Below are 27,779 nucleotides of genomic sequence, written 5' to 3'. Positions count from 1 at the left end.
TGAATCAATTATCGCAACCCGGTTATTATCCATCCATCCATCCATTGTCTTTGCTGCTTATCCTCACAAGGGTCTTGGGGAGTGCTGGAGCCTATCCCCGAACTGGTTGGCACCCAATCGCAGGTCACATCGGGACAAACAGCCACACTCACAATCACACCTAGCGGCAATTTCCATCCATCCATCCATTTTCTTTGCCGCTTATCCTCACGATGGTCACGGGGAGTGCTGGAGCCTATCCCAGCTGTCAACAGGCAGGAGGCGGGGTACACCCTGAATTGGTTGCCAGCCAATCGGAGGGCACATTGAGACAAACCGCCGCACTCACAATCACACCTAGTGGCAATTTAGAGGGTCCAATTATTGTTGCGTGTTTTGGGGATGTGGGAGGAAACCGGAGGACCCGGAGGAAACCCACGCAGGCATGGGGAGAATACGCAAACTCCACACAGGGGGTCCGGGATTGAACCCGTGCCGCCAATATTGATATTTTTCTCATGAAATCTGTGAATCATTGATTGCACCCCAGTTAATAGTCCCCCCTCCCCCCCCAAAAAGACAAAAAATGATTCCAAAAACTCAGATGATATTTGAAATCATTCTATTGCTCCGTATTAAATTTGTACACATAGTTACACTATACGTGGCATCCCGATCCGATCCGATCCTGTTGGTATACGCAGCTTTTGTTTTCGTCATGAAGTGAAGCGCGAACAGCGTCGCATTTCCCAAGTCGATCGCCGCTCTGTATTCACTAGAAAAGCCCTTGCGCTTCTTCGCAGGATGAGGCGGAAGAGCTGCGGGCGGAGATGGAGGAGCTGCGCGACACCTACATGGACGAGGAGGTGTACCAGCTGCAGGAGCTGCGGCGCGAGCTGGAGCGCTCCAACAAGAACTGCCGCATCCTGCAGTACCGCCTGAGGAAGGCCGAGCAGAAGGGCCTGCGAGCGGCCCAGACGGGTCACGTGGACGGCGAGATGCTGCGCGCCCTCGAGCAAGACCTCAAGGTGTCTCTCGCGTCCGTCCGGCCGAGTCCGGACGCGTGCGTCTCGCTGAGCGTGTGCCCGTCCCCCCGCCGCAGGTGGCCAAAGACGTGTCGGTGCGTCTCCACAACGAGCTGGAGAGCGTGGAGGACAAGCGCAGCCGGGCCGAGGACGAGAACGAGCAGCTGCGCCAGAGGATCATCGAGGTGGAGATCTCCAAGCAGGCGCTGCACAACGAGCTGGAGCGGGCCAAAGAGGTCGGTCGGCAGAAATGAAACCGCTTCAGTTCGCGATTAAAAATAAAAAATAAATAATTGACATACAGCAGGCTAGTCATGCTGTTATATTAACAAAATGAGGACAAAGGACAGGGAGGGGCGGCACGGTGGGTCAGCTGGTAAAGTTCACAGTTCCGAGGACCTGGGTTCGATCCCGGCGCCCGCCCGTGTGGAGTTTGCATGTTCTTCCCGTGCCTTCGTGGGTTTTCTCTGGGCACTCCGGTTTCCTCCCACATCCCAAAAACATGCAACATTAATTGGAGGCTCTAAATTGCCCCAAGGTGTGATTGTGAGTACGACTATTTGTCTCTATGTGCCCTGCGATTGGCTGGAAACCAGTTCAGGGTGTACCCCGCCTCCTACCCGTTGACAGCCAAGATAGGCTACTGCACTCCCCGCGACCCTCGTGAGGATAAGCGGAAAAGAAAATGAATGGATGGATGGATGAAGGACAGTGAGGGTCGGCATGTACCAGGAAGTCTTAATTTAACCAGTGACCAACAAGTCATTATGTACACAAAGCCATGGAACTATGTTGGTGTGGATTTGTTTTTTAATCTTTTTTGGAGGGGGAGCCTTGCAGGCACAAAAGATTTTGCCCAATGAATCTTTCCCTAGCAACAAGCTCGGTTATTGGTGCATGAGCAATTTATGAAAAACTAGGGCGTTGCGACGAAGCTAGCGGTTACTCAGACTCCACACCCCTCGAGTGACTATTTTTCAACAAATCGACTGAAAACATCCATCCATCCATTTTCTTTGGCACTTATCCTCACGAGGAGCCTATCCCAAATGCCAACGGGCAGGAGGCGGCGGGGTACACTCCAATCTGGTCGTCAGCCAATCGCAGGGCACATCTAGACAAACAATCACAGCTAGAGGCAGGGACGGGGAGAACATGCAAACTCCACACGAGGCTGGGCCGGGATCGAACCCGGGACCTCCGAACTGTGAGGCCAACGCTTTACCAGCTCCCCCACCGTGGCGCCCAAATCGACCCGAAACAGATCTAGCAATTTCTGAAGACGGAAATTCCTTCCAGAGCGGCGGATGTTCACCCCTCCGCATCCAGACTGCTAATGACTGATGAGGATGATTCATTAATTAACCCTAAACACCCCCCCACCCCCACCCCACCCTCGTGGATGTAGCATCACCGCAACGGTTATCACAGTATTCGTGATCACGTGACTGCTTGCTGGGCCATTCCCCCCCCCCCCCCCCCCCACCGGTGTCGTCGATCCTTGCATGTGGCGCATGCAGCAGACGCGCAAGCCCCGCGTGGGCAACTTCGCCGAACATTCGAGTACGTGTTGCTGATCACAAGCCGGGAGAAGCGCGTGAGGGAATCTCACTGACCCAGTTAACATGTGCCGCTGCTGCATTTGTGCGCGTCTCCGCCAATGAGTGAGGAGACTCGCTGCCGCAGTGGCACACATCCACCGCATGCATCCTCCCTTTGAACATAAATACACGCCGACCATCTATAATTCAGCGCAGCGCCACATCATGGCGCCGTTAACTTTCCTCGAACCGGCAGCAACCGGTTTACGCGACACGATCCTGTCGCCCGCGGTAGACGTAAATCGGGATTAACGTGTGGGATTCGCGTTGTCGTCGCGGGATAACGCCGAGTTCCGTCGACACAATGACACGCGGGTACGGCGAGAAACTGTCTCCTCGCTTTAAAAGCCGAGATCCACAACCGGGACCACAACGTTTCTCCGGATCGACGATATCATGTTTTGTCTCGTAAAGTGCACCCGAATGCCGGGAGGTGACAGCCTGTTCCTCGAACTCTCGTTTGTACATCGTAACGCGTTATAGCGAACGAGCAGTGGCGTCCGAGTCGCAGACATCAGCAGCGGTGAAATCACAGGAATGTTTTGGACGCGCCGTTTTGGCAGCCGAGTCGCAGGAGATACTCGCTACATGCTAACGGAAGCGCGAGACTAGCTTGTACGCGGTCGTACTCCAAAGTCTGCAATTTCACGTATTGTCCATCAACGCGAAATATATCAAAGTTCACCCACATAGAAGACCCTTTGACTTTGCGGGTCTGGTTCTGAGTGATGCGTTCAATGCACTTTGCCCAGACAATCCATCCCCCCCAGCCCCCCGTGTTTCCCGTAGCGCTAATCTCGCCGCCCCGCGTTGTCTGTCGGGTGGCGATAACGACACGCAGTCGACGCTCTCCGCCCCTCCCCCATCGTTAGCGACTAATTGCGAGCCGTGGGACACGCACGAGAGGCGTGCGGAGGGGGCACGAGGGCGGCCTCATTATGAACCAGCTGGATGCCCCCCACCCCCCTTACCCCTTCAATTTGAAGCCCCCCCCTGCACAAGTAACCTTCTGTTGTCTGGCGTTCATTCGTAGTCTTTTTGTTTGGCCATTTTACACACATGCAAACACTGAAAGCAGACTTTTGCGGGGGTGGAGCTTCATTTAATGAGTACCCCCTTATCTCCGTTTGCCCCCCACGCCCCCTTTTTTCCGGAGGTTTATCTGTGCTTTCTTGTTGACTAAAAAGGCCTTTCACTTCTTGTTTTGAGTCGGACTGAATTCCGGTCGGTGTGTGAGTCGGGGTTGAAACGATTCATCAAATGAGTCAACTTTACTACTGGGCGTCGGCGTGAGATGTTTCAACTCATCGTTAATCGCACGTTTTTGGCACCTCATGGTCCTGTCAGCCAATTCACAAAAGATTTTCGAGTCCAGCAGACGATTATTGTCCGGCCAACGAGGCGATCGATAATCCCGAGACACGATTCCACAGGTAACAGCCAATGTTCCCTCGAAGTTGCGCACCTGTGCAATTGCGCACTTGTAGCGCACATGAAAACCGATGCAGTGCAGTGAACCACGCCACACACTCTACTTCATTGTTTACCTGACACCGCCCACCTCCCGCTCTTAAAGGGGTGCACTCATAATTACAAACACCGCCCACCACCCGTGCTTTAGTTAGAAGCACAGTCTGGGCAACGTAGAGCAAAGACGTGTTAGACATGCTGCTTATGTTTACTCTAGATAATAATGGCAAAACTAAAAAAAACAATGCTGTTGCTTTAATGAATGTCAGAGTATGTGAATAATAATAATAATAAATAATAATAATAATGAAGAAAAGTGGTGAAACTGGAGGAGATTTTCTCTTTTTTGAGTAAAAAAGGTCTGGTCCAAAGCGTAGAAACGTAGAGCAAAGACGACTTAGACATGCTGCTTATGTTTACTCGAGATAGTAATAAAAAAAAAATGCTGTTGCTTTAATGAATGTTGGTCTGAAGCCAACGTAGAAAGTACAGGATGAGATGGTGTATAATGTTAAAATTCTACCTTGGCGCAGCCTGATAGAGGATGAAAGCACAGACGATACATTGCCCAAAAAGCGAATTCTGTATTTTAAAAATAGGAGGCAACATAACATTAATCTAAAAACTGTTTGGTAGCATCATTCGGCTTTCAACATGCATTGCTGAAGATCTTCTGCAAGCAATAATTGATTTTTACACCAAGAAAAACAGACGAGGATATAATTGTGGTTTCAAAATAAAGGAATCAAACAAAGTTGGAGACGACATTTCAAATTTACAGTTCATAGTTGGCTTGTTTGGTTAGCAATTTATTTTTTTGTTTGTTGACATTTTCATTGTTCAAGTTTGCAAAAACACAAAAAAATCGTTCTTAAAATTTTCTGATGGTATTGTAAATGCTGTAATCTGAATCTTTTAATGATGTATGTAACTTCAATGGATAAAACCGATCTGACCGCAGTGCATGCGCCGGATGTTGCTCACAGTGGTCAAAGGGGGCGCTCACGGGCGTAGCGCGTTTGCTCAGACACGTCGAAAATTAGAGGGAACGTTGGTCGCAGTTGTGGTTCTGCTTCTTTCAGCTTTTGTCCTTCCCTCTTGGGATTCGTGTCACATTTTTATCACGTCACAAAATAAACAAAATGGCAGTAGTATGATTCGTTTTTTTTTTTTAGCTTGAGTAGTCCCGGTCCTCGAAGAATCTTCTCCAAAGTTTCACGCTTTCAAGCTCGAACGTAAGACTGCTTCTCATTGCACGAAAGTAATTGCCGGAATATGGAGAGGATATGAATAGTGCAGACATTAAGACATTATTAAATAAGAGGACTCATTTATCTCTCTGGTTCGCTCTTATCCTGATAAACTTAGTCCGCTACTTCACTTTTTATTTTTAATCCTTCGTTTCTCTCAACTTTTAAGACACCGATCACTCCGAAACTTTTCCCGATTCTATCTTGACCGAGTCCCAGAAAAGTATTTTACCGCCTCGACGATACGTGATCGAAAACTTCACTGCCCCGGCCGGTGTTGCTGGTTGCGTTTTTCACGCGCCGCTTGCCGCCTTGTTTTAGTGCGGCGTGGGCAACTTCATCAGCTTTGGGTGCCGCTGCACGTACACCGACACGACCCATTAAAGCGCCATTGTGCCAGCCTCCGTTGCGTGTCGGCTCCCCGGCCGGGGTCAGCGGCGGCTTAGCTAGGAGAGGCGGCGGGCGCGGCGGGCGAGTTTTTCCCTTGGGCGGCTCACACAGAACAGCTTACTTATTCATCACACTAACAGCGTGCGTTGTCACGGTTTCACGGCTGCGCTTGTGAACCTGGTGGACGTTTATCATCCGGAATGACTTCAGTCACTCGCCGCCTCCTCCAAGCGTACTGCAAGAACAACAACAAAAGAAAAAGAGCTTCTTGCGTTATTTTTTTCCTTGTCTGATGTCACGTCAAATTCACGTCTTTGTGTTTCATCCGCGACAGGACTGTGTTGTTTACGAGACGCTCGCCTCCTCCTCTGGGGATGGGGGATTGGGGGGAGGCCTGACCTTGACGCGACCTCGGGGAATGCCGCATCCCGCCTGTCTCGCTGACAAATGTTGCCTCTTGTGATGGCGTTAGCACCACACACACGTGCACGGGCGCACATACACGAACGGCCCGCGTTCATGTGCGCTATCTTGACTTTAGTGATGACACTTTCAAGACATCAGCTAGTTACTCATAAATTATTAGTTGGTTACTCCATTTTTTTAGTCAGTTTAGTTATTTTCTCAGGTAGTCAGTCGGTGAATTGGTCATTTGGCTAGCTAGATAGTTAGCTATCCAGTCAGTTACCGTAATTCCCGGCCTACAGAGCGCACCCGGTTAAGCCTCACCCAGTACATTTGTAAAGGAAATACCATTTGGTACATACATACGCCGCAGCTGTGTAAAAGCCGAAAGTGCCCACATTGAAACCGACATTGAAATACGAGATAGTTACAAAGAAAGACGGTACACAGAAAGAGTTAGAGCTAGCGCCGACGCACTAATGCTAGCACCACCACGCTAATGCTAACACTAGCACTGCCACGCTAACAGGGCCGGTTAAAAAAAACAAACATACCGGTAAAAATCACTGAGACACGGCATTAACAGCTGGCGCAGCGTTAACAGGGCCAGTGTGATGGTCGGAGCGCTCCAGGTGCGGAAAAATCCCCTTGCGATTAATGCAAATGCAAGTATATTTTGTAAACGTCCCCCAGTCTAAAACGTCTCCACCCATGATTCAACATGTGCCATTCGACAACTTGTCGGCAAGTGTTCATGTTCGCTATGGACGTCTCAGAAAGACAAACACAACGAATGTACATATATGTGTATATCATTTTATTAACATTTGTTTTAAGGTTAGGTTAGAGTTAGTGTTATAACGTATGTTAGCTCCCTCTATGTAGAAGAAGGGCAACTATTACGCCGGGTGATTTCCCAGTAAGCGTCTGCTACGTACCCAGAGTTCCCCCGTTAGTAACCATGCGCATTAATCACAAGGAGACTTTTCAGCACGGGGGAGCGCTCAGACCGTCACACCGGACCGGTAAAAGTCACTTCCTCGGCACATATATTCCACCGGTCTCACTCTTACCTTTTCCGCTCAAGTGCCCCCTTGCGGCCGTTAGCAAAAATTCACAAATTATCCGCATCACCGCATAAACCGCAGGGGTTGAAAGGGTGTGAAAAAAGTCGTGGTTTATAGGCCGGAAATTACGGTAATTTGTGAGTCAGTTGGTTCGTCAGTTGCGTAGTACATTATTCAGTCCGTCGGTTAGATAGCCAGTCACTTTGTTAGTCAGTTGTTTAGCTCATCAGTTGTCTTGTGGGTCACGCTGTTAATTAGGTCATCAGGTAGTTTGTCAGTTTGGTTATCAGTTTGCTAGCCACTTAGCATTCAAGTCTGTTACTCACTGACTTTATTTAGGGATTTTGTTAACTTGCAGGATTATGAAGAAAGAACAAATCCTTGCACTTTTTTTACGGGTCGTCCTTAACCCAAAAGAAAAGCCGTTAATAACGATTACCTTAATTTTAGGTTGTTGAAATCTTTGCTTGTGTGACCTATTTACATTAATTTTATACGCAGCCTGCTGCTTTCTTGCACTTGTGCTCATTGCATCAACAACATCGCATTTCCATCACGCTGCATCTTTTGCCTGATGGACTATACATTATATTTAGGTGGTGTGTTTGTGTCATATATATATATAAAATACAAAATGTGTGTGTGTCTGCTGTAGTCTTTTACTGCGAGTGCCGCAACCCGAAAATAGATCAGTGTGATCCGTGCAAAGTATGCAGGGGCTCCACATCATCGTCTCCCCGCATTGTGGAAAGTCTTTCACGTCCGCCCACAGGACGAAACCTAAAATTCTTCATTCGAGGTGTTACACGCAGCCAACTTCCGCATTCCACAAAACAGGACGAGGGCGACTTAGTAGCCTCATTTGGTTGCAATCGAGCAAAATGGACCAAATCAGTCCAGAATTCTTCAAATGGCCTTTTCGGTGATTCTAGTTATGATACACTTAACTATTAGCGTTAATCTTCCTTTTATCAATTGGCATTTTGCTTGGCCACTGATAATAAAAACGAAACATCCCCACCGCATGCTTGGACCCTAATTATCTACGTAGTGTTAACATCCACTTGGGGTGCGTGCGCGCTGTTAATGAATCCACTGAAATGGATTAGCGTCCGCATCCGACACTTCTAATCGGCCCGGCAACCGTTTATAGCGACATTTATTCCGTTGTTGTGTGCGAGTCTTAGAGATGGCTTTATCTGAATCCAGCTGCCCTCAAAAGCTCCTTTTGTGCCTCCATCCCGCCCCCTTTCGGGGACTGCTCCCCCTCCCCCCTTAACACCCCAGCCCCCCATTAAATCCTATTAGTGGAGCGCGACGACACCAGTCTTGCCGCCGCAGTGTCCTCCTTCTCCGTCGTCCTCCACCCGCATTTGGAGGCAAAACCTGCCAAGCTAGCTGGCGGTGATGCTAACCATGCTACTTGGCAGCTTGTATGCTACACTCTCTTTGAAGCTTCTTAGTAAGTACTTGTCAAAAGTAGCACCTGTTCTTTGGCACTTCTCTACTTGTCTTCAAACTTTCAGATGTTCTATGCCTTTTTAAACGAGCGTTATGATTTTTTTTTTTTTTTAATCACAGTGGTAGCTTGGACGGAAAGTGCTACAGTCTCAGGAAAGTTGTAGTTCACGTACATTCTGGCATTTCTTGGAGGCGTGCAAATTTAATTCCCTATTGAGCTTTAAAATCCATTTTAATGACTTTTGTCACAGTATGGGAGCTGTAGCTAATGCCAGGGGTCAAAGGGCTGGGTTCCACGTGACGTCACGCTCGTTCATCCGGGTACTTGACGGCCATTGTTGCAGACAAGTTGTCAGGTGTCCGTCGTCCATCATGCCAGATTTTTGTTGCGCCTACGGATGTCGAAATCGCGGAAACAGAGACATTGGGAAGCGATTTTTCCGTGTTCCAAAGATTAGATTGAATGAAGGAGGAGATACAATTGGAGTTATCGAAGAAACGGCATCAAAAGCGGCTTGCAAATATACGACGTAGAGATCTGAACGAAGCTCGAGTACACAAGGCAAATGGTTATTTGAAAGTCTGTTCTGATCATGCATGTGTATTTGTACTGTCCCGATATTCTACTTCAGGGAAGTCTTTCAGATCCTTTGAAAGTACGTGGTCGTGGAGAGTATACAGATCGATATCTTCACAGAGTTTGATCTTGTGTACATATCTAGCTTTGGAGACATCATCGAGTGAATTAAAGTGGGCAGAAAACATCCGGCGCTCGCCGCTTACACGTGGGTCTGTGGACGTTTCCATGGTGATGTCGTCTGCAACGCCTGTTTTATCTGTAGAAATAGCTGCGATTATCACGTTATTGCAACCCAAGTATCGGTGGATGTCCCAGCTCACCGCTGTGCAAGTGACATTTCAGACCACTGTCGTCAACCTTCAGGGTTATGATGCGTTCAGAGCAAGGGCGCAATTGATTTGAAACCTTTGTAGTATATTACAGCAAACCATGATCTCGTCACCGGCGGTCGTCAGGGGTCTCGAGAGGCTTCGTCTAATCCGGCATCTCCCCAGACAGACAGATTAGCTGTCACCATGGCAAGGAATGAGAACAGCAGTTGTGTTTGTAGACGCTCAGCGGGCGCCAAAGTGAGGGGATGCGAGCCGCCTTGGACCGTGTGGCCAAGACGTCTTCACCAGAATGTTCGTTGTGGAGGTGAATGAAAAGATGATAGAATGATGGAGAGAAAGAAGGGTAGGTGATACTGACGATGAATGGTTGATTGATTTCTGGAGACCATAGCTGTGCCGCAAACTTGTGAATGCGATTGCTGCGCTTTTGGATGAATTCGCTTGTAAAATTCCAAATGTCACGAATGCTGTTGCTCTGACTAAAACCAAGACAATCTTGAGGCGACCCAGATCGGCGTGGAGGAGCAGAATGATGGTCAAGAGCTCTAAATCAAAGTGTAGGAATGAAGACCAAGTGGAGAAAAACTGAACTCCACATTGAATATGACTATGACAGTTATATCTAGCAATGTCTTCAGATGACCGCAGTCCAATTGAAGCCAAAACCTTCGTCAGTTAAACCACAACCAAGCTGAGATAATTGTTTTTGGCAGTAATGGATGATGGATAAATATACAGCATATGATGATGGACATTCAACCAGAGGGAGTAACACTCTTGTGGAGCTCGATAAAATTAAAATTGAAGTATCACGGGAAAATAAAGCCGCATTCCCACACAGTTTACGTTAATGTTTTGGTGGTGTTGCTAAGTGGGCGTTTCTTTGCCGTCTCTGAGCCAGCGACTGAGTCAAGGTCTACTTTTGGACTTCTTTTGGATGACTCATTGGGAACAAAACCCTCCTGTTGGCCTTTCACCAATTCTTCGACATGACTAAAGATGAGGAACAATCAACTTTATTGTCATTCACACTTTTAAACAGGCGTGTTCGTGAGATTTTAGGTCTCAGACGGCCGATCCAGGCCCCCAGAGGAACTGAATATGATAGTAATAAGAACGGAATCTCCCCAATACTCATCCGGATGTTCCTCACGGGGCCTAAAAGACTAATCTAAAAAGTTAATGCGAGCTCCGAACATGGCCGCCATCTGATCTCCGGTCTGCCTTCAACACTTGAAAGACTTCCATCCGTCATGAGACGTTGACCTGACGACGGAAATGTTTCACGCTACGCAAGCTCTCTGATCGAGGATTAATGTTCTGCTGCCTCCATCTTTTACGGATAATTATCGATAAAATCTCGAGCGGATCTCCGCTCCTGAACGTCATCTTCTGCTCTCATTTTACGTCTCCTCTGCTGTCGATACCAGAATAAGATAAAATATGTCCTAATTACGTTGTTGTCGTTTTGTTGCTATTTTACAGACTGCCCTGAGACGACGCGGGGGCTCATTTAAAGACAAGAAATCCACCAGCCAGGTAAAGGCTAAATTATTTTAAAACCAAAGATTGAATTTTATTTGCTTCGGTGCACGTAGCGTCAGTTCAATTCCCACTGAGTCACAGTGTCGATATGTGCCCTCTGACTGACTGGCGACCAGTTCAGGGTGTAGCCCACCCTTCGCCCGAAGTTAGCTTGGGATAGGATCCAGCACACCTGCGACCTTTGTGAGGATTAGCGGCTTGGAAAATGGATGGCTCTTTTCTTCATTAATTTAATATTTTTTGAAACGTTTTTTTGCTATTTTTAGACGTTAACTTCATTTATTCACCTGAGGAGGGCAACCTCACCTTCCAGTTTTCTGAGTTAGTTTCAGAACCATAAACGACACGAAACTAGACAAAAATAGCAGAAAGCTATTAAACCTAGAAATCCTATTGTGTTGAAAGCAGTTGTCGCCGGCGCTAATGATATCGACTTATTAGATACCGGGATGCCTTGTTATAGTGTTTTGTCACCTGTATTTTTCCAGGTTCTGTGTGAAAGATAAGTCAATTCCAAATCTTTTCTTGCGGTTCTAATTCGTTTATTTTTCCGATCTCTGGGTGAAAGAAGTATTATTTTAACAAAGTGTCTCACCACTAGGAGGACAGCTCTGACCTCAGGTGCCAGCTCCAATTCGCTAAGGAGGAGTCGGGGCTTATGCGTAAAAAAATGGCCAAGCTGGGCCGGGAGAAGGACGAACTGGAGCAAGAACTGCAGAAGTACAAGTCGGTCTATGGGGATGTGGACAGTCCTCTTCCCTTGGCCGAGTGCTCAGGCGGCGGCCCCCATTCCACTCGCGAGGCAGAGCTTCGACTGCGCCTCAAGCTGGTGGAGGAGGAAGCCAACATTCTGGGGAGGAAGATCGTGGAGTTGGAAGTGGAGAATCGCAGCCTGAGGGCAGAGAACGACGACATCCGCTGCCAGTACGAGCGAGACTGCTTCGGCCGGGAGCCCTTCTCCAGCATGCCCTCGTCCCCCTACGGCGGCGACGTACTTGAGTCGGCCGGTGAGCTCCGCCGTCACCTTCAGTTTGTGGAGGAGGAAGCGGAGCTGCTCCGTCGCTCCATCACAGAGATTGAGGACCACAACAGGCAGCTTACCTCTGAGCTCAATCGCTTCAAATTCAGTTCTGGCCCGGAAGGCGAGGACAGTGGTGAAGGGGGATTATTTAAACCCACTAATGGCTCCAGCGGAGGGATGATGATGGAGGAGCTGAAATCTGCTAGGATGCAGATAAACGAGTTAAGCGGAAAAGTGATGAAGCTCCAGTACGAGAACCGGGTTCTCCTATCTAACGTCCAGCGTTGCGACCTGGCGGCACATTTGGGCCTGAGAACCGGCAGCCCGAGAGACAGCGACGCCGACAGTGACGCCGGTCGGCGGGAAGCGACTGAGGACGAGGAGGCAGGGCGACTACTTCTCCTCCAACCCAAGAGGGAGGGTCCTATTGGCGGGGAGAGCGATTCTGAAGACCTCTTTGAGAAAACCACCACCTCGGGGTTCGGAAGCATCCGGCCCTCAGATGGCATCGAGCTTAGCCCTGCTGAGCACGCCAACCGCCGCAGGGAGGAACGGGAATCCTTTGCCAATTTGAAAAGAGAGGCAGATAGACTTGGGAAGTCTGTGGACCGTCTAATCACTGACACGGACAGTCTGATCCTCGAGGGCAAACTCCTGGTGACGACGGCAGAGGGTCCGCAGGGAGGAGGCGATCCCCAAGTCCTGGACACCATCAATACCTGCATGAAAGCTTTCCGCACCGAGCTACACATCTTCGTGGAGAAACTGGAACATGTTGGTGATGGACTGAAGGACAGGACAGATGACCTGTCCCCGATGCCAAACCTCACAGAGTCCAGCAGTTTCCTGTCTACGGTCACCTCAATGTCGCGGGATTCTCCCATAGGCACCTTCGGGAGAGACCTGATGACGGACTTCCAGGTAATTTCAGTTGGCCGTTCTTTGCCCTTCCAGATGCGACATACGCCACCGTACGTGTACTGTTCCAGTACTGTATCTTTAAATGTCAGCTTCGACTTTGCCATGGGACTGCCTGGCATACAGTTTGGGGTGTAAACCACTTCTCACACAAAGCCAACGGGGGTTAGGCTCCAGTTAACCCTAAGCAGGAGGAAATATAGAAAAGGGCAAGCCGGTGTACATTTCCATCTAGAATAAGTGAGATCTAAGTTCAAAGTTTTTCTGTGGTCGGGCCAACAGGTCACCAGTATTCCTCGTTAAGTCAGCTCAGAAGGAGGCACACCAGATCAGAATCAGAATCATCTTTATCAAGTACGTCAAAAACAAGGGATTTGTCTCGGTCATTGAACCGTAAGTGTAACGAAATACAATTTTGGGACATAGAGTCCTTCAGCAATTTATAGTAGTTTGAGGGGATACTTAGTGGGATAATCTGGTTCAGTTCCACCTGTGCAAGTAGTGTAGACTCCTCTAGAAATCTATGCAATTTAAAGTGACTAGTAGTGCGATAATCTGGAACAGCGACAATTGTGCCAATGGTGCAGAGAGTTCTCAAGTGGCCAGCATTAGCCGACAACAGACAAGGAAATAATGCAGAATGATGAGACTACTGCAACTGTAAATCAAATAAATGAGCAACTCCATTTTGATAATAGATGGAATATTGTTGACAGGCTGAGAGTATCCTAAACTATCGAAGGAGCTACAGTTTCCACCGAACTGTAAAGTTCATTTTAGTTGGCTGCAGGGTTATTTTGATCTACAATCTTTATCAGGGTTGCATTTGCGGAATGGCAATTTCTGTCTCGTAAATAGCGTGACACCATAGCTCAACGATTGTGGTGTGCGGTGTGCGAATTTAACCTGTAAGCAAGTGATGCAAACTCTTTTTGGGGGCCTCGGCGTGTATGAAAATTGACCAGCACCTGGTAAAAATGTGTTTATTTTAGGAGTGCCAAACACAATCATGCAAAACTCACTCATGTAGCCTGCTGGAAAGTTTGAAAAAAATTGGGCCCTGACGCCAGTTTGGACAGACTGGCACGAAATTGATAACAGAACACATCAGGAAGTCTCAAGAGCGTGTGCAATGTAATTGAACCGGAAATTGGACAATTCGGTTTACAGGGCTGTAATCGTTTTTTTTTAATTACACAAATCACCGGAGGATAACTCGTTATGCCCATCACGCTGATTGTTCCGGATATTTAAAAAAAAACAAAAATCCAGCGTCCCACATTAACCGCGCCCCGGGGCCTGTACAGCGTGGCGTTGGGCCACCAAGGCGCTTCAGACGCTAGCTGACACGAATTTCATGAATGGATTTAATGAACCAAACACCAAATTGTAAAAAAAAAAAAAAAAAAAAAAAAAGTAATCATTGAACAGTCACGGAATCTCTCCGCTTTCCACTGTGGTGCCCCAGCTAGCTATGAGCTGTACTGGTTAGCTTTACTGGTTAGCTTTGCTGGCTAGCGGCTAAACACCGATCCGCTAAGGTGAAAGTTCACCCCGTTTTAACCAAGCATAAGCCACTTAATTGTCACTTTCCCGACAGCCAAAAGGTGACCTAATGACAAGTGTCGTCATCACGAAAGAAGGACAAAGAAAAATTAACAGCAGAAAGATGGAGAAACAATGCTAATTTACTAAGCTATCATGACGTAGTCGCAAAACACCAGAAGAAGTGATGGAGTGATGCAGTACACCATTTACATTTATACAAAAAAAGATCAACAGAAACTTGACATATTGACATCTTGACTTTTGAGATCTGATTAATTTCATTGAATTGACTTACTTGACTTCCTAAAATTGGAAAAGTGTAGCGTTCAGTTAGCTTTGAATTCTTGAGAAGAAGAATGTTTGGACGCCTGTCGGGAGCCACCCAGCTCTACCACATTGGCACCGCCGCCCACCCCTTACCCCGCCGCCATCACTTCCCGCCACCGCCGCATTGCCATCAACATCTCCATGCACATGCACATGCCCCCTCGCTTGCCGCCCGCACGCGTCGCCCGCTTGGCCGCGATCCCGAGCGTCTTTTGACTTGACTGCATGGCGGATGGCTTCTGAACAGGCCTGCCTCTTATGTCTGCGGCTCTGTTTTGTGTTGTACGTTGTCGCCGAGGAGACGAACGTCACGTTGTGTGTCGGCAAACAAAAAGGCTGTAACGCGGGGTTGCATGACGGAGGGAGCTCGTCGGCTTTCGGGAATGTTCTCCGACCGCCCGTGCGGGCTGAGTAGGGAAGCTGCCTTCATCCCTCCCCCCACCCCCTCGTCCTCCTCTTCCTGCAGAGCTCACTGGCTGAGTCCCGACGGAGCTGGGTGGATTCTGCACTCGCAGCTCTCACAAGTTTGAAGTGGTCGGGCCTTTAGACGGTCTGATCTCCACCGGGGGTTGAACAAAACTGGGATGGGTATTCAACATATTTCCTCGCTTGCTTGTCCATATTGCAGCAGGGGTACGCCTGGTTTAAAAAAAAGGACACAAGACCGTGGGACCGTGCCATTTTTTTTTTTCTTGGCCAAGGGTTAAAATTCCATTATGAGTTAAACAACAACAAAAATCCTCAAATCAAAGTGAAGTAATTGTGGAGTAATTTAATTTGTTAGCTAGCAGGTACCTTTCTGGGTCATAGGACATAGAATGCCACCATTTGTCTTTTGCGGTGGGGACAAAAATGGGTCTTTTCTTGTCCGTCTGTTTGTTAGCTAGCGGGCTACTTCCTGGTTCATAGCAATGACGTAGGGTCGTATAACTCTACCGTAATTTGTGTCCTGGTATTTGAGGGGGCTGACTAGGGGGACGGGTACATCATGACTCAAATGTCAAAAACCGGAAATTATTTACATCGTGGAAATGACTTTGTTTTACGTCTTATGTCTGCATATTTGTTAGCCCGCAGGTTCCTTCCTGGCTAATGGAGAGAATGATGTAAAGACGTAGGACTCTCTAAATTGCGTACTGGGTCGGGGGTGGTTGCATGGAGACTCAAAAGTCAAGAAGAGAAATGAAATCTTGTAGCAAGATATTGTTTGTGTTTGCTTGTTTGTCTGTTTGCTAGCTATCAGGCTACTTTCATACTACATGTCTTACGGAGAATGAGGTAAGGATGTAGGACTCCTGCTGTAGGGGGCGCGATTCTGTCACGACTCAAACGTAAAACAGACAAAATTTCTCAGAAGTGAGGCTCTTTTGATGCTCCATCCCTATGTTAGCTAGCAGGCTACTGATTTGTTGTGTTAGGGTCGCCATCCCAGGTTGACGTCATGGAACCGTACTATTTTTAATTCTTAGGCGGGGGTAATAGTACATTGTCAGTTATTTCTTCAAAGCAAAAAATAAAAAAAGGGTCAGCTCTTTTGTCTGCTAGCAGTCCTCTGGGTTCTGCAGGACCGTATCATTTTTTTGGCGCACATCCACTAAATGAACGTCCTAAAATATGTTTTATATTAGTTTAAACCAGAAAAATACTATATCAGGGGTGCTCAATGTGTCGATCGCGATTTTTAAAGAAAATCATTTTTAAAAAATCTATTCAGTACACTATCTACAATCCATTTTGATTTGAAAAATTCAGCACTATTTTACGTGGATATTGCATATTACGCTTCATTTTTTGTTGATTATCTATCCGTTAACGTCTACCACTGAGAAATGCGATCCGAACCTTTCTCTTCATCTCCTTGAGAAGTTTACCACCCTGCTTTTTTCTGGTGTCAACGCCTTAAATAGCGTTTCCTGTCCATCACTTGACTTCAAGTGGAATCTTCCATCACGCTACTGTTTACCGTCAAGCTAGGCTAGCTAGCTAGCTACTAAGCGGCAGGGTGTTTAGGACGTTACAGAAAGAGAAAAAAAATACGCTGATAGGCAGGAATTGGTGGAACGAATAGTTGCTAGTTAGAGTCCATGGGAAAAAAAAAAATCTGAGGTGAGTTTGCAAACGGTGAATGCCGGCTAGGCGGAGGTTTATTCTACATCTAAGTTGGTAGTTAAAATAAATTGAGTTTGATGCTAACTTTCTTCCTGCGCGAGCATGTTGAGCGGCCATTTTGTTGCTCCTGACCACCTTTTTAGGGGCTCGCTTATCGCACTGCACCTTTTTTTTTTTTTTTTTTTTTTTTTGCCATGATTACTTTTCAAGCCAGCTGCTTTGGTTTGGACTCACATGTCCGTCATTGCATGCGCTTCATAACGAGTCTTTTGCATTCTTTCCACCTCCCCCCCAAACCACCTTGAACCCCCCCCCCCCACACACACTCTCTCTCACCCCCTCCCGCCCCCTTCAGATGTTCCAGCCCGCCATTTTGTTCATCCTCATTCTTGTCCTCTTCTCATCTCTGTCATATGCCGTCATCTTTAAGTTGGTCTTCCTCTTTGCGCTGTTTTTTCTACTCTAGCCTGTTGTTGTCTTTTTAGTTACCCCCCGTCTTCCCCCCGCCGTGAAATCCCTTCTTTTTTGCTTGTACTCATGAGCCATTCATTCTTTTTTCTTTGTTTCCCGCTCGCGTTCTTTCTTCCTCACCCGCCTTGTTGTCCTCTTGTCTTTTTGTCCTCGATGCCACATCACCACAATCTCCTCCACCACCACCCTCCACACCCTCCCCACCCACTGTCCACTTCCCGGACCCCCACCCGCCCACCCTTCCTCACTCACAGTCCGGTCAGAGGGATGAGCTGGAGTGGCGAGTAGGACAGGAGCGATGCGTGGAGGCCCGCAGCCAGAGCAGGGGAGGTGCCGCGGGACTCGCTAGGTACCACAGACCCCTGCTTTTAAGAGGAGAGGTCAGTGACGCCCACACCCCACAACTTGCCCACCCCCTCTCCCCTACATGCTCTATCCCTCCCTTCTACCTGTAGGACTGTGTGGACAATTGGAACCCAGTTATTATTTCCTTAAATACGCCTACAAAATATCATCAAGTTCTTTAATTCACTGGACAGAATTGCATTGAAATCATCCAAAAAATATTTTAAAAAAGGAAAAGTTACCTCTCTTGGTAGAAGACATATATATATATATATATATATATATATATATAAAGTTATAAATGTCACAAACTTTAGCAATACAGCAACAGCTATTATATTGTCATTTTAAATGCATTTGTAGAAATTAAAGCCTGCCCCTCTACTAATGCTTCACTAGTAACAGATGCCGTGTACCTTCTGCAGTTAAGTAATAACCATCCACCTGCGTCTCGATATCAGAAAATATGGTAACTACTACTACTAAATTTGGAATAATACATGCATTTTTAATATTTTTTGAAAAGTAGTTTTCTGAACACCGGACTACAAAACCTCATGTATTTATGCCGCTATTTTCACTCCCCACTGCCGCCTCCCCCTTCAATTTGCTTGCCTTCTTGCTCAAATTGATTTAAAAACTAATAATAACAATTTTTAAAAAAAGAATCGCGATTCAGGTCTCCTTTTTGCGTCAGTAACGTAACCACACACACGGTCAGCTCAAGTGTACAATAGTTTGAATGTGATGTAACTATTACAGCACATCTGCGTGCGTTCCTTGCATAATCCGAGAGGTGGCGAGGGAATGAGGCGGGATTAGCGCAAACGTTTGACCGGCAGGCCAGGTCCAATTGTGCCGTTCCAGAACCTTTAACACGAGCGTACGTTTGTTATCCGTTTTGTTTCCTTGACTCTCCTGTCATGTTTCTTTCTCCGCTACACCCCAAAAAAAAAAAATGTTGTTAATGTCTCTTGTTGCATGTTTATGGAAAATATGCACACACAAAAAAAAATCTATCTCTGCTGTTTGTGTGTAAAATTGGGAGTGTCATGTGTTAATATTTGTCCCAAATATTTTTTCTCTTACAATTTAAAACCTGTAATATTAGAGAGTTGAGTGCCTTTTTCAAAATGCTCGTTTTGCTTTCATATGAAAAAAAGTAATGTCTCACTTATGATGCGCGCAGCTGCGGGAGGGGCCTCCCCTCGACGTCCACCTTCGTCCGGAACGGATGAAAATCGCGCCGGACGAACGCGACTCTACAGTTGTCTCCTTGCCTCAGGTATGAGAATTAATGACATGGAAAAAAAAAATTATTTCAATTATATTTTCTCAAATAAAACTACCGCAACTTTTTTCACACGGTTTTAACCCTGCGGTTTATGCGGTGATCCAGTTAATTTGTGCATTTTTTTCTAACGGCCACAAGAGGGCACTCGAGCAGAAAAGGTAAGAATGAGACCGTTGGAATATATGTGCCGAGGACGGGACTTTTACCGGCCCTGTTAGCGGTACGCTAGCGTCAGCGCTGTGCTAGCATGTTGCTGCTGTGTTACTGGCGTGTCTCAGTGATATTTACTGGTTCGTCCTTGCGTTAGCACTAGCATTAGCGCGGCGCTAGTGTTAAACTTTTTCTGTGTACCGTCTTACTTTGTAAATATCTCATGTTTCAATGTGGGTACTTGCGGCTTTTACACGGCCGTGGCATATGTATGTACCAAATGGTATTTCCTTTACAAATGTACTCGGTGAGGCTTGTAACTAGGTGCACTCTGTAGGCCGGGAATTACGTGATTGAAAAAGTTCATTGCTGAGCCTAATTGAGCACTGTTGCTAACCAAAACAGCAGTGTCGTTAGTATTTAGTCTCTCTTTAGGCTTTAGCACGTGGTCGCTGTGCAGTTTCGTTTACCTTCGTGTTTATGTTCCGCCACTTACTTGTTTTGCTCAGTCGACCTCAGTTTAAAAATAAGTCTGGAGCCCTTTTGTACGCAGTTGCTAACCAAAACAGGAGCATTTGTCATTAGTATGTAGGGTTTTTTCAGTTTACCCTTTACTAGTTACCATCTGCAGTTAGCCGTTATCTCTCCCTTTGACTTTATCGACAAGTTGAGTTCCAGTAGACTGACTGTGTCGTCACGCTGTAATATTGTGTCCGTGTTTTTGTGCCGTTTCTGTTTTAAAATCCACTTTCACATGATATAAATTGTAATATACAGCCAAGACTGCAAGAAAAGCTTTTATATATAAAGCCATCCTTCAGTCGACACCTTCCCGCATCTGTAGTTGAGTTAATAAATCCCCCTGACTTCCTATTAGTGGAGTGCGATTATTTTATTTATGTTTTGATCCCCAACGTCTTTGTTTTCACAGGAAGACGAACGTTCACGTTCGGAGCCCCAGCGCCAGCATCTGGAGCTGCCGGGCCTCCTCCAGGGTCCGGAGGCTTGCTGGGCCCAGGAGCGAGCGTCCCTGCAGCAAGAAATTCGGCTGTTCCGACGCAACACGGCCATCTTCTACATGAAGCTCAAGTCCATCCTGGTGCGCTGGAGGCTCGGAAGCAGGGACGGCGCAACTCCCGACGACGGCGTGCAGCCTGAGGTCAGCAGATATTGTCGGACTTCATCTTAGTGAGCATGGAGGGGGATAAACTTCAGATCATTATTTATCATAAAGGAGAGCAAGTGTGTCTTCTTTTGCGGGATCTCAACTGTGTAAGTCCTGCGATTGAAGGCGATGCCATTTTTGCTCTGTCCAGGTGGAAAAGTTGGAAGGCGTCCCCGAGCTGGGCGGGATGATGCAGCAGACTGAGGGCAACGGAGGGTCCGTTCTCCCGTCCGTGTCGCCCGATGGACACCTGCAGTACCAGCAACAGGTAATCCCGTTGTCTGGATCTTGCACCGATCCAGCGGATGGAAAATACGCTCTTAAAATGAACCAAAAATCCAGAATCAGCACCAAAACAGGATGAGACGGGAAAAGCGGCTGAGCACGAACGCCCCACCTCATTCTGTTTTTTTTTTGTACTGAACTGAGAGTTATGATAAACCGCAGATGTTTTTCATTGGCCTGACATAGTTTAAAAGAAATAACGAAAAATTATTATACTTAAGATGGATACTATATTTACAGTCTTACTTAAAAAACAATTTGAATTTTTTTTTTTTATATGATTTTTTGGGGGGGTTTCTCTGTATGGGGATCATTAATTGTTAATTAATTAATTAATTGTTTGTTTTTATAAATAAATATTAAAAAATATATATTTTTCAAAATAACAATTATTTCTGAAGTTGTAATTATTTTTTTAAATTTGATTCAAATATATTACATAGTTTTAAATCATTTTAAATGTGTTTTATTTTATTTATTTTTTTAGGTTTATATATATATTTTTTTATCTTAACAACTGGTGAAGAATATCCAAAGGCACTCCATGTTAACAATTTATTATTACAATGTTAATAATCTCTTAATAATTATCAATAATTGTTTTTTAAAAAAATGACTTTTTTTTTTTTTTTACAAACTTGTCAATGTTAGTACTCATAAAGGCAGAAACGGCTACTTGTAAGCTTCTTTTAACCATGCCAAAATGATCAGAAAACATTTATTTTTATTTTTTTAATGATCACTTACACCCATCGTGTTCACAGTTTGTGGAGAACCGTCGAATGCTGCAGGCGCTGCGCACGCTGCTCGAGCAGTTCCGCGAGGAGCTGCGCGAGGAGGACACGCGGCGCTGCCAACTGCAGCAGGCCTACGCCAACGACAAAGCCGCCTGGGAGGTGAAATGGGCGGCGATGAAGTGCCGGCTCGCTCAGGTACGCGCAGATGGCCGCGCAGCTCGTGCCACCTTAAAAGGGCCCGCAGCCAACGTGTTGCACTTTGTGCGGTGGGGGTGGAAGTAGTAGAATCTCCTCACTCACATCAATATTATAAAAAAATAATGATGATAGAAAGGGGTTTTTTTATCTTTGAAAAATAAATCATTATAATAATTACCATTTCATGTTTTTAAAGAAATATTTAGGATTTTTAAAATTGTTTTTTACAATATTATCAGGCTTCTTTTATTGCATATATATACACAGTATATCTATATTTATATAGTGTGTGTTTGTGTGTGTATTATTACAATAAATGTAAGCAGGGTGGCACGGTGGGTCAGTTGGTAAAGCGTTGGCCTCACAGGTCCCGGGTTCGATCCCGGACCCGCCTGTGTGGAGTTTGCATGTTCTCTCCGTGCCTGCGTTTTTTCCCACATTCCAAAAAGATGCAACATTAATTGGACACTTTAAATTGCCCCTAGGTGTGATTGTGTGTGTGACTGTTTGTCTCTGTTTTCCTTGTGATTGGCTGGCAACCAGTTCAGGGAGTACCCCGCCTCCTGCCTGTTGACGGCTGGGATAGGCTCCAGCACTACCCGCCACCCTTGTGAGGATAAGTCATCAAATGTATATTTTCCCATTACAAATTAATTATTAATATTAATAATATAAAAAAGATAATAATTTATTCACTTATTTGTTATGAAGGATTTTAGATGTTTGAAGTGCTTTTTTTTGTAGAAAATTCCACCAAGATGCGCTTGTTACTTTCCAACTGTGATGTATCAATTCATATCGCCGCTCTGATGTCATCTATGTGTTTTTTTAATGACATCATAAAACACACACACACAAATACACACAACTTTTCTCAGAGCTTGCTGAATAGCACACAGCAGTGGGAACCAATTATGCAAGTTTTTTTTTTTCTGGGGGATTTTCGGGAGGGCGATTATCCGTCCAGGCTGGATTTTAATCTTTGCTTTTTTTTTTTTTTTTTTTTTTGCACGATCCATATCCTTGCACGGAGCCACGGCGGGGTCAATGAGCGCCTCCGTGGGAGCTAATTGACGGCTCCGGCTCTGATCGCATCCTGTTTCCTGGTGCAGTTTGGTCGGAAGGATCCTTTAAGCCATGAGTAATGGGAATTGTTAGCTGGCAAACACGACGCCGTTAGTTGGTGCACGAAAAGGTCACACAACGTAATTGTGAGACAATGCAAATGTCTAATTATGATATGAGACCAGCGTTTCACTTTGAATCTCACACGCCCCCCACCCCACGAATGGCGCTCACAGCAGCGCGCATATAAATGTCTGATTTACAATAATGAGGTTGCGCACACCGCATTTTGGGAGTCCCCGATCTACCACGCGTTAGATACATAACATACATCCATAACTCCATCCAAATGGTTGTGCAGGTGGAGGAGGAGGCGCGGGGGAGAACGCCAAGCCAAGCTCAGGGGGGCGAAGGAGAGGTGTCGTCCCGGGAGCGCGAGGAGCACCGGCGCCTGCTGGCCGAGAGCCACGGCGCCTCGCTGGACCTCCGCTGGCGGCTGCAGCACGGCGAGAAGCGGTGGAGCCGCGAGAGGGCCGAGCTGCTGGAGCATTTTGAGCGCCAGAGGCAGGAGTGGGACGGGGGCACCCGCCAACTCCACCACGTGGTGGACAGGGTGAGCACTCGGGCAGGATTTCATTTCATTTCTAAAAACAATTACTACGTAGCGAGACTTTTTTTTTTTTTTTTTTTTACTTGTTCCTCAGTTGTTTTTTGGAGGGTAATTAAAAAAAAATCTGATTTAATTATTGTATAATGTCATAATATTTTCACCATTTTGAAAAGATATTTGATTTAAAATGTGTAAAAATATCTAATACACTGTAATATAAAACTTATAAAATAACAAACTTGTAAAAAATTGAAATACATATATTAAAGAATTTTTTAATTTGAAATGTATAGAATTAAAAAACATATATTATCCTGTTCAAATATAGTCAAAACTCATTATTATATGACCAGTATGCATGGGGACGAATGGGAAAAATATTTGAACAAAAAAAGAAAAATTAACAGAACGTTTTGACTTTTTTTTTTTTTTTTTACAATTACTAAGCAATGTGCTAGTAACTTAAATTACTAATAACTAATATTGAGAAAAGGAAATTCAAGAACCCAACAGACCAAACTGGGGAAAAAAAAAAAAACAAAAAGTGTCCCAATACTTGTGTCCACGTGTCAGCTCCAGAGAGAGCTGAACTACCGTCGAGCCGAGGGCGCCGAGGACGGCGGCTCATGCACCGGCGCCCGCTCACCGCGCTCCCCGCGGGCCCCGGCGCCGCCCGTCCGCTCCCTCTCTGACTCGGACGCCGTGCTAGCGGAGCAAGGTGGGGCTGCCTCCACGAAACTGAGAAGCCCATCTGAGAGTCCCTTCTTGGACGCTCTGTCTCTGGATCCCCTCGGCGGCCTGGAGGTCCCCCCGCCCTGCAGGCTGGAGGGTGAGAAGAGGTTCCCCTGCATGCAGGAGGTAAAACTTGCTGGGATTTTGTCTTCAGTTTTTGCTCAGTGACCTTAGGTGTGAATGTGTCCTGCGAATGGCTGGCAACCAGTCCAAAGTGAGTCCAGGATTAAGTGGTCGAAAATGAATGTGCAGATGAAAAAAAAAACGCTCTTTCTTTGTGAGGAGGACAAATCCTCCACAAACAAGTGATGACACTTTTTCTTTCTTTCAGGCCCTCAACGTGATATCCGAGAGGGAAGGCGGTGCGGAGTTGTATCCTGATGAGGAGATGGGCGGGGGAAGTTTGCTCAGGTGAGCTTGCGGCTGCAAGATTCACGTAAAAACTGACAGACTTGACCCCATGCCAAGACAACTTATCGTGCATTTCCATTCTGGGGTACTTCATTGGGGGGCAAAATAAGGCCCTGCTTGGAGGGTAGTACTTCCAGGGGTCCAGGAATCTTTAGGTCTACAGTGACTAGAAACGTTTAGTTCCTGGAACTGCAAGTGCCAAGAATTCTATATTCTAAAAGTGACCTTGAGGTGGAAATGGTTTTACTCCAGTGTCTCCTTGTGGGCGGCTCCATGCCGGGAGGTGTGTTCGGTCTGCCCACGAGGATGTCGTCCTGCAGTTTTCCCAGACTGTGGGGGGGCTCTGCTCAACGTGGAGCATTCACCCCAGTCTACTCGGGTTGTGGTGGTGTCTGTGGCACCTCGTAGTGTGAAAGACTCCCACGAGTTGTCTTTCCTCACTTGGACGCTGAGTGCCTTGCCGCAATTTGACCCGTTAGTCAAAATGTGCTGCGTGTGGGTGTGTTTGGTCACGCGGCCACGTGTGCATGGGTGCGTTTGCATTTACAATGTAGGGACGGGTGGTGTGGATTTTTGTATTTTTATGGTTTTATCCCTTTAAATGAAGCACTTTGTGTTGCATTTAATGTCTGAAGACTGCTAAAAAGGAATGTATTTGATTTGATCTTAAGTCTTGGTGAGCCATTTCGCTTGTGCATCCCATCCAGAGCCAAGTCGGTGTGCTCCATGAGCGATTTCCAACGTCTGATGGACAGTTCACCGTTCCTCCCCGATAAAACTCGCCACGGTGAGCGCGGCCAAGACGACGTCACCCCGCCCCTTTCGCCGGATGACCTCAAGTACATTGAGGAGTTCAACAACAAGGGCTGGGACTTCCCATCATCCGCCACCGACGACCCGGGCTCCGCTCGAGTGGCGTGGGTTGATAAGCCCTCAGCGGACCCGGTCAGGGAGTCCCTTCAACCGCCCTCCTGGTTCTTAACCACCAGCGCCAGCCTGACCACCACCAGCACCCTCAACAGCAGGGCGGGCGTGGGAGCGGACGCCTTTGGGGTCCACATCCTCCACAGCCCCACCAGATCTGAACCAGAACCAGAGTCTGACCTCCTTTACACAAAGGGGAGCAAGGCAAGGGGCGACGGGGAGGCGCCCAGCGGGTCCGATGAGGTGTTCACTGGCGGCAGGTGGCCGTGTGGCCTTCTGGAATCTGGGGGATTAAGGACTTCGCCGAACCAGTCCCCCATTTGCCCCACAGTGGGTTACGCCTCCTCCTTGGGGCTCCAGCTCTCTCGGAACATGAGCGATGACATGAAGGAGGTGGCCATTTCGGTGAGGAAAGCCATCTGCTCCCCGACTGGACCCGTGGTCCGGGACACGGCCTGCCAAACCAACGGCTTTACCACGCGAGGAACTCAGACCACGCAGACCATAAGCGTGGGTCTGCAGACGGACCTGTTGAGGAACCTGACCAGCAGCCCCCACCGCTGCCTCACCCCGAAAGGGGGTGGCACCCCCATCTCGTCTCCGTCGCGGAATACCCGGAAGGTCCAGTACTCACCGGTCATCCAGAATAAGTTCGAGCGGCCTTGCTGCTCTCCGAAGTACGGCTCGCCCAAACTTCAGCGCAAGATGTCCTCGTCCAACAAGGCGGAGATACCCAACACCAGCCGTGCCGCCACCCCCACCACTCCTCAGAAGGGCAACAGCGAGTCGGCGTGGGCGCGCTCCACCACCACGCGGGACAGCCCAGTCCACACCACCATCAACGACGGCCTCTCCAGCCTCTTCAACATCATCGACCACACGCCCGTCGTCTACGACGCCATGCAGAAGTTCAACAAGTCCCCCAGCCACTCCCGCCCCGCGACCGCCGCCGAGCCCGGCCCCGACCCCAAGAGCGCCAGGGGCCGCTCGCCCAGCCCCGTGCAGCTGATAGTGGAAACGGAAGGGGACCGCAACGCCGAGGTGGTGAGCATTCGGCAGGACCTGTCGGCGCCCCCGGGGTACACGCTGGCCGAGAACGCCGCCCGCATCCTCAACAAAAAACTCCAAGACGAGAGGAGGCTTCAGGCGGGAGGAGTGGGAGGCAAGATGGCCGACCCGGAGAGAGCACAGCCCGGATGCATGGAGGTAAATAGACTTAGTATTGATTCTTACTAATACACAAATGAACGGATATCTATACATACAGTATTCACCCAGATGTTCATGATTTGCTGTACAGAAATTAAGACCCCACCCCCCACCCCTTTGGGCCACAACGATGATCTTATTTTTGTCTGATTTCAGTTTGATTAGGGAACGTTAATTCTAAGCTTCAAGTTTCTCTTTAATGGAAATGCTGGAATTTCTCTTGACCAAACGAAAGCGACGCAAACGGATCATGCGCGCAAATGAGCGGAACCGTTCATCGTAATTCGGGATTAGCCGAAGATTATTTCTGGTAAAGTTGCAGATAATCCTCTTAATAAGAATCAATCGTCACCAAAGCAAAAAAAAAAAAAAGAAAGAAAGAAATCACAATTTGAAAAGCTGTGGGGGAATAATCACGGTCACTTCATCATTCGTGTTTTTAAAGTGTGGTTCAAATTTGATAGCAAACAAAATGTCTTTGTGTTTGACGGCCCCACCAAATTGGAAAATATATATATATTTTTTTAATTGGTCTCTTCAAGCCAACATAGCAGAGTTCTTGCGTCTTTTCAAGCGTGGCTTATCGACACTTTTCGTCATAGACTTGACGCATGATAGAATTAACACAATCATTGAGGGGCTGGCTAATTAAATGACTTTTTTTGGCCGCTTGGTTAAGCTCTTTTGACATGAATACTGAAGCGCGCTGCAGCGAGTATGTTAGCTAGCAGGGTAGCTATTATGTTTGGCTAAATTACACAGGCAATTGTCAGGGGGAAAATGGTAGCGGTGTAGCGGACAAGAGAGAGAGGACAAGCGGGATAAGAATAATAATAGATACGATTAAATGAGACGATTCAAACACAAGCTAGTGTCCGCTCTAACAAGAGAAGAACAAAGAAAGACTTTTTTTTTTTTGGGGCATGCCTCTGAGAAAACAATCTTCCACAAACGCTTTAAACTGCGTTCACACGGGATGCGAATTCAACTTTCGCCTTACGTTACTTGAGTTCTTTCGTCCGAGTTGTGTATACTGTACACCAAATGGGAATTAACTCGTACCAGAGAAGAGGGGGGGACTTTCCATTTTGTAATATTTCCCAAGAGATACTGCATTGGAGAGAGAAAGAGAGAGAGAGACAGAGAGAGCGAGAG

At 47.0% G+C, this 27,779-nt stretch overlaps 1 protein-coding gene across 2 annotated transcripts in view; it reads left to right on the top strand.

Annotated features, from left to right (window-relative positions):
- The window catches only part of LOC133511121 (microtubule cross-linking factor 1), a 39,143-nt gene that overhangs the window by 5,657 nt on the left and 5,707 nt on the right, over positions 1–27,779 (top strand). The window contains exons 2-14 of one of the 2 annotated variants that reach the window (XM_061839754.1): positions 783–1,007; positions 1,082–1,240; positions 11,046–11,099; positions 11,707–13,047; positions 17,754–17,879; positions 19,034–19,129; positions 20,220–20,447; positions 20,605–20,721; positions 21,503–21,670; positions 23,100–23,351; positions 23,922–24,206; positions 24,412–24,491; positions 25,199–26,621. In XM_061839754.1, the coding sequence (XP_061695738.1) occupies positions 783–1,007; positions 1,082–1,240; positions 11,046–11,099; positions 11,707–13,047; positions 17,754–17,879; positions 19,034–19,129; positions 20,220–20,447; positions 20,605–20,721; positions 21,503–21,670; positions 23,100–23,351; positions 23,922–24,206; positions 24,412–24,491; positions 25,199–26,621 (4,554 nt within the window). The remainder of the gene's footprint in view (positions 1–782; positions 1,008–1,081; positions 1,241–11,045; positions 11,100–11,706; positions 13,048–17,753; positions 17,880–19,033; positions 19,130–20,219; positions 20,448–20,604; positions 20,722–21,502; positions 21,671–23,099; positions 23,352–23,921; positions 24,207–24,411; positions 24,492–25,198; positions 26,622–27,779) is intronic. The other variant, XM_061839755.1, reaches the window with a different exon arrangement.

Source organism: Syngnathoides biaculeatus, chromosome 13, assembly GCF_019802595.1.
Source record: "Syngnathoides biaculeatus isolate LvHL_M chromosome 13, ASM1980259v1, whole genome shotgun sequence".
NCBI classification, from domain to species: Eukaryota; Metazoa; Chordata; class Actinopteri; order Syngnathiformes; family Syngnathidae; genus Syngnathoides; species Syngnathoides biaculeatus.
The sequence above is the reverse complement of the archived record's forward strand: the minus strand, read 5'-3'. Positions and strand labels throughout refer to the sequence as shown.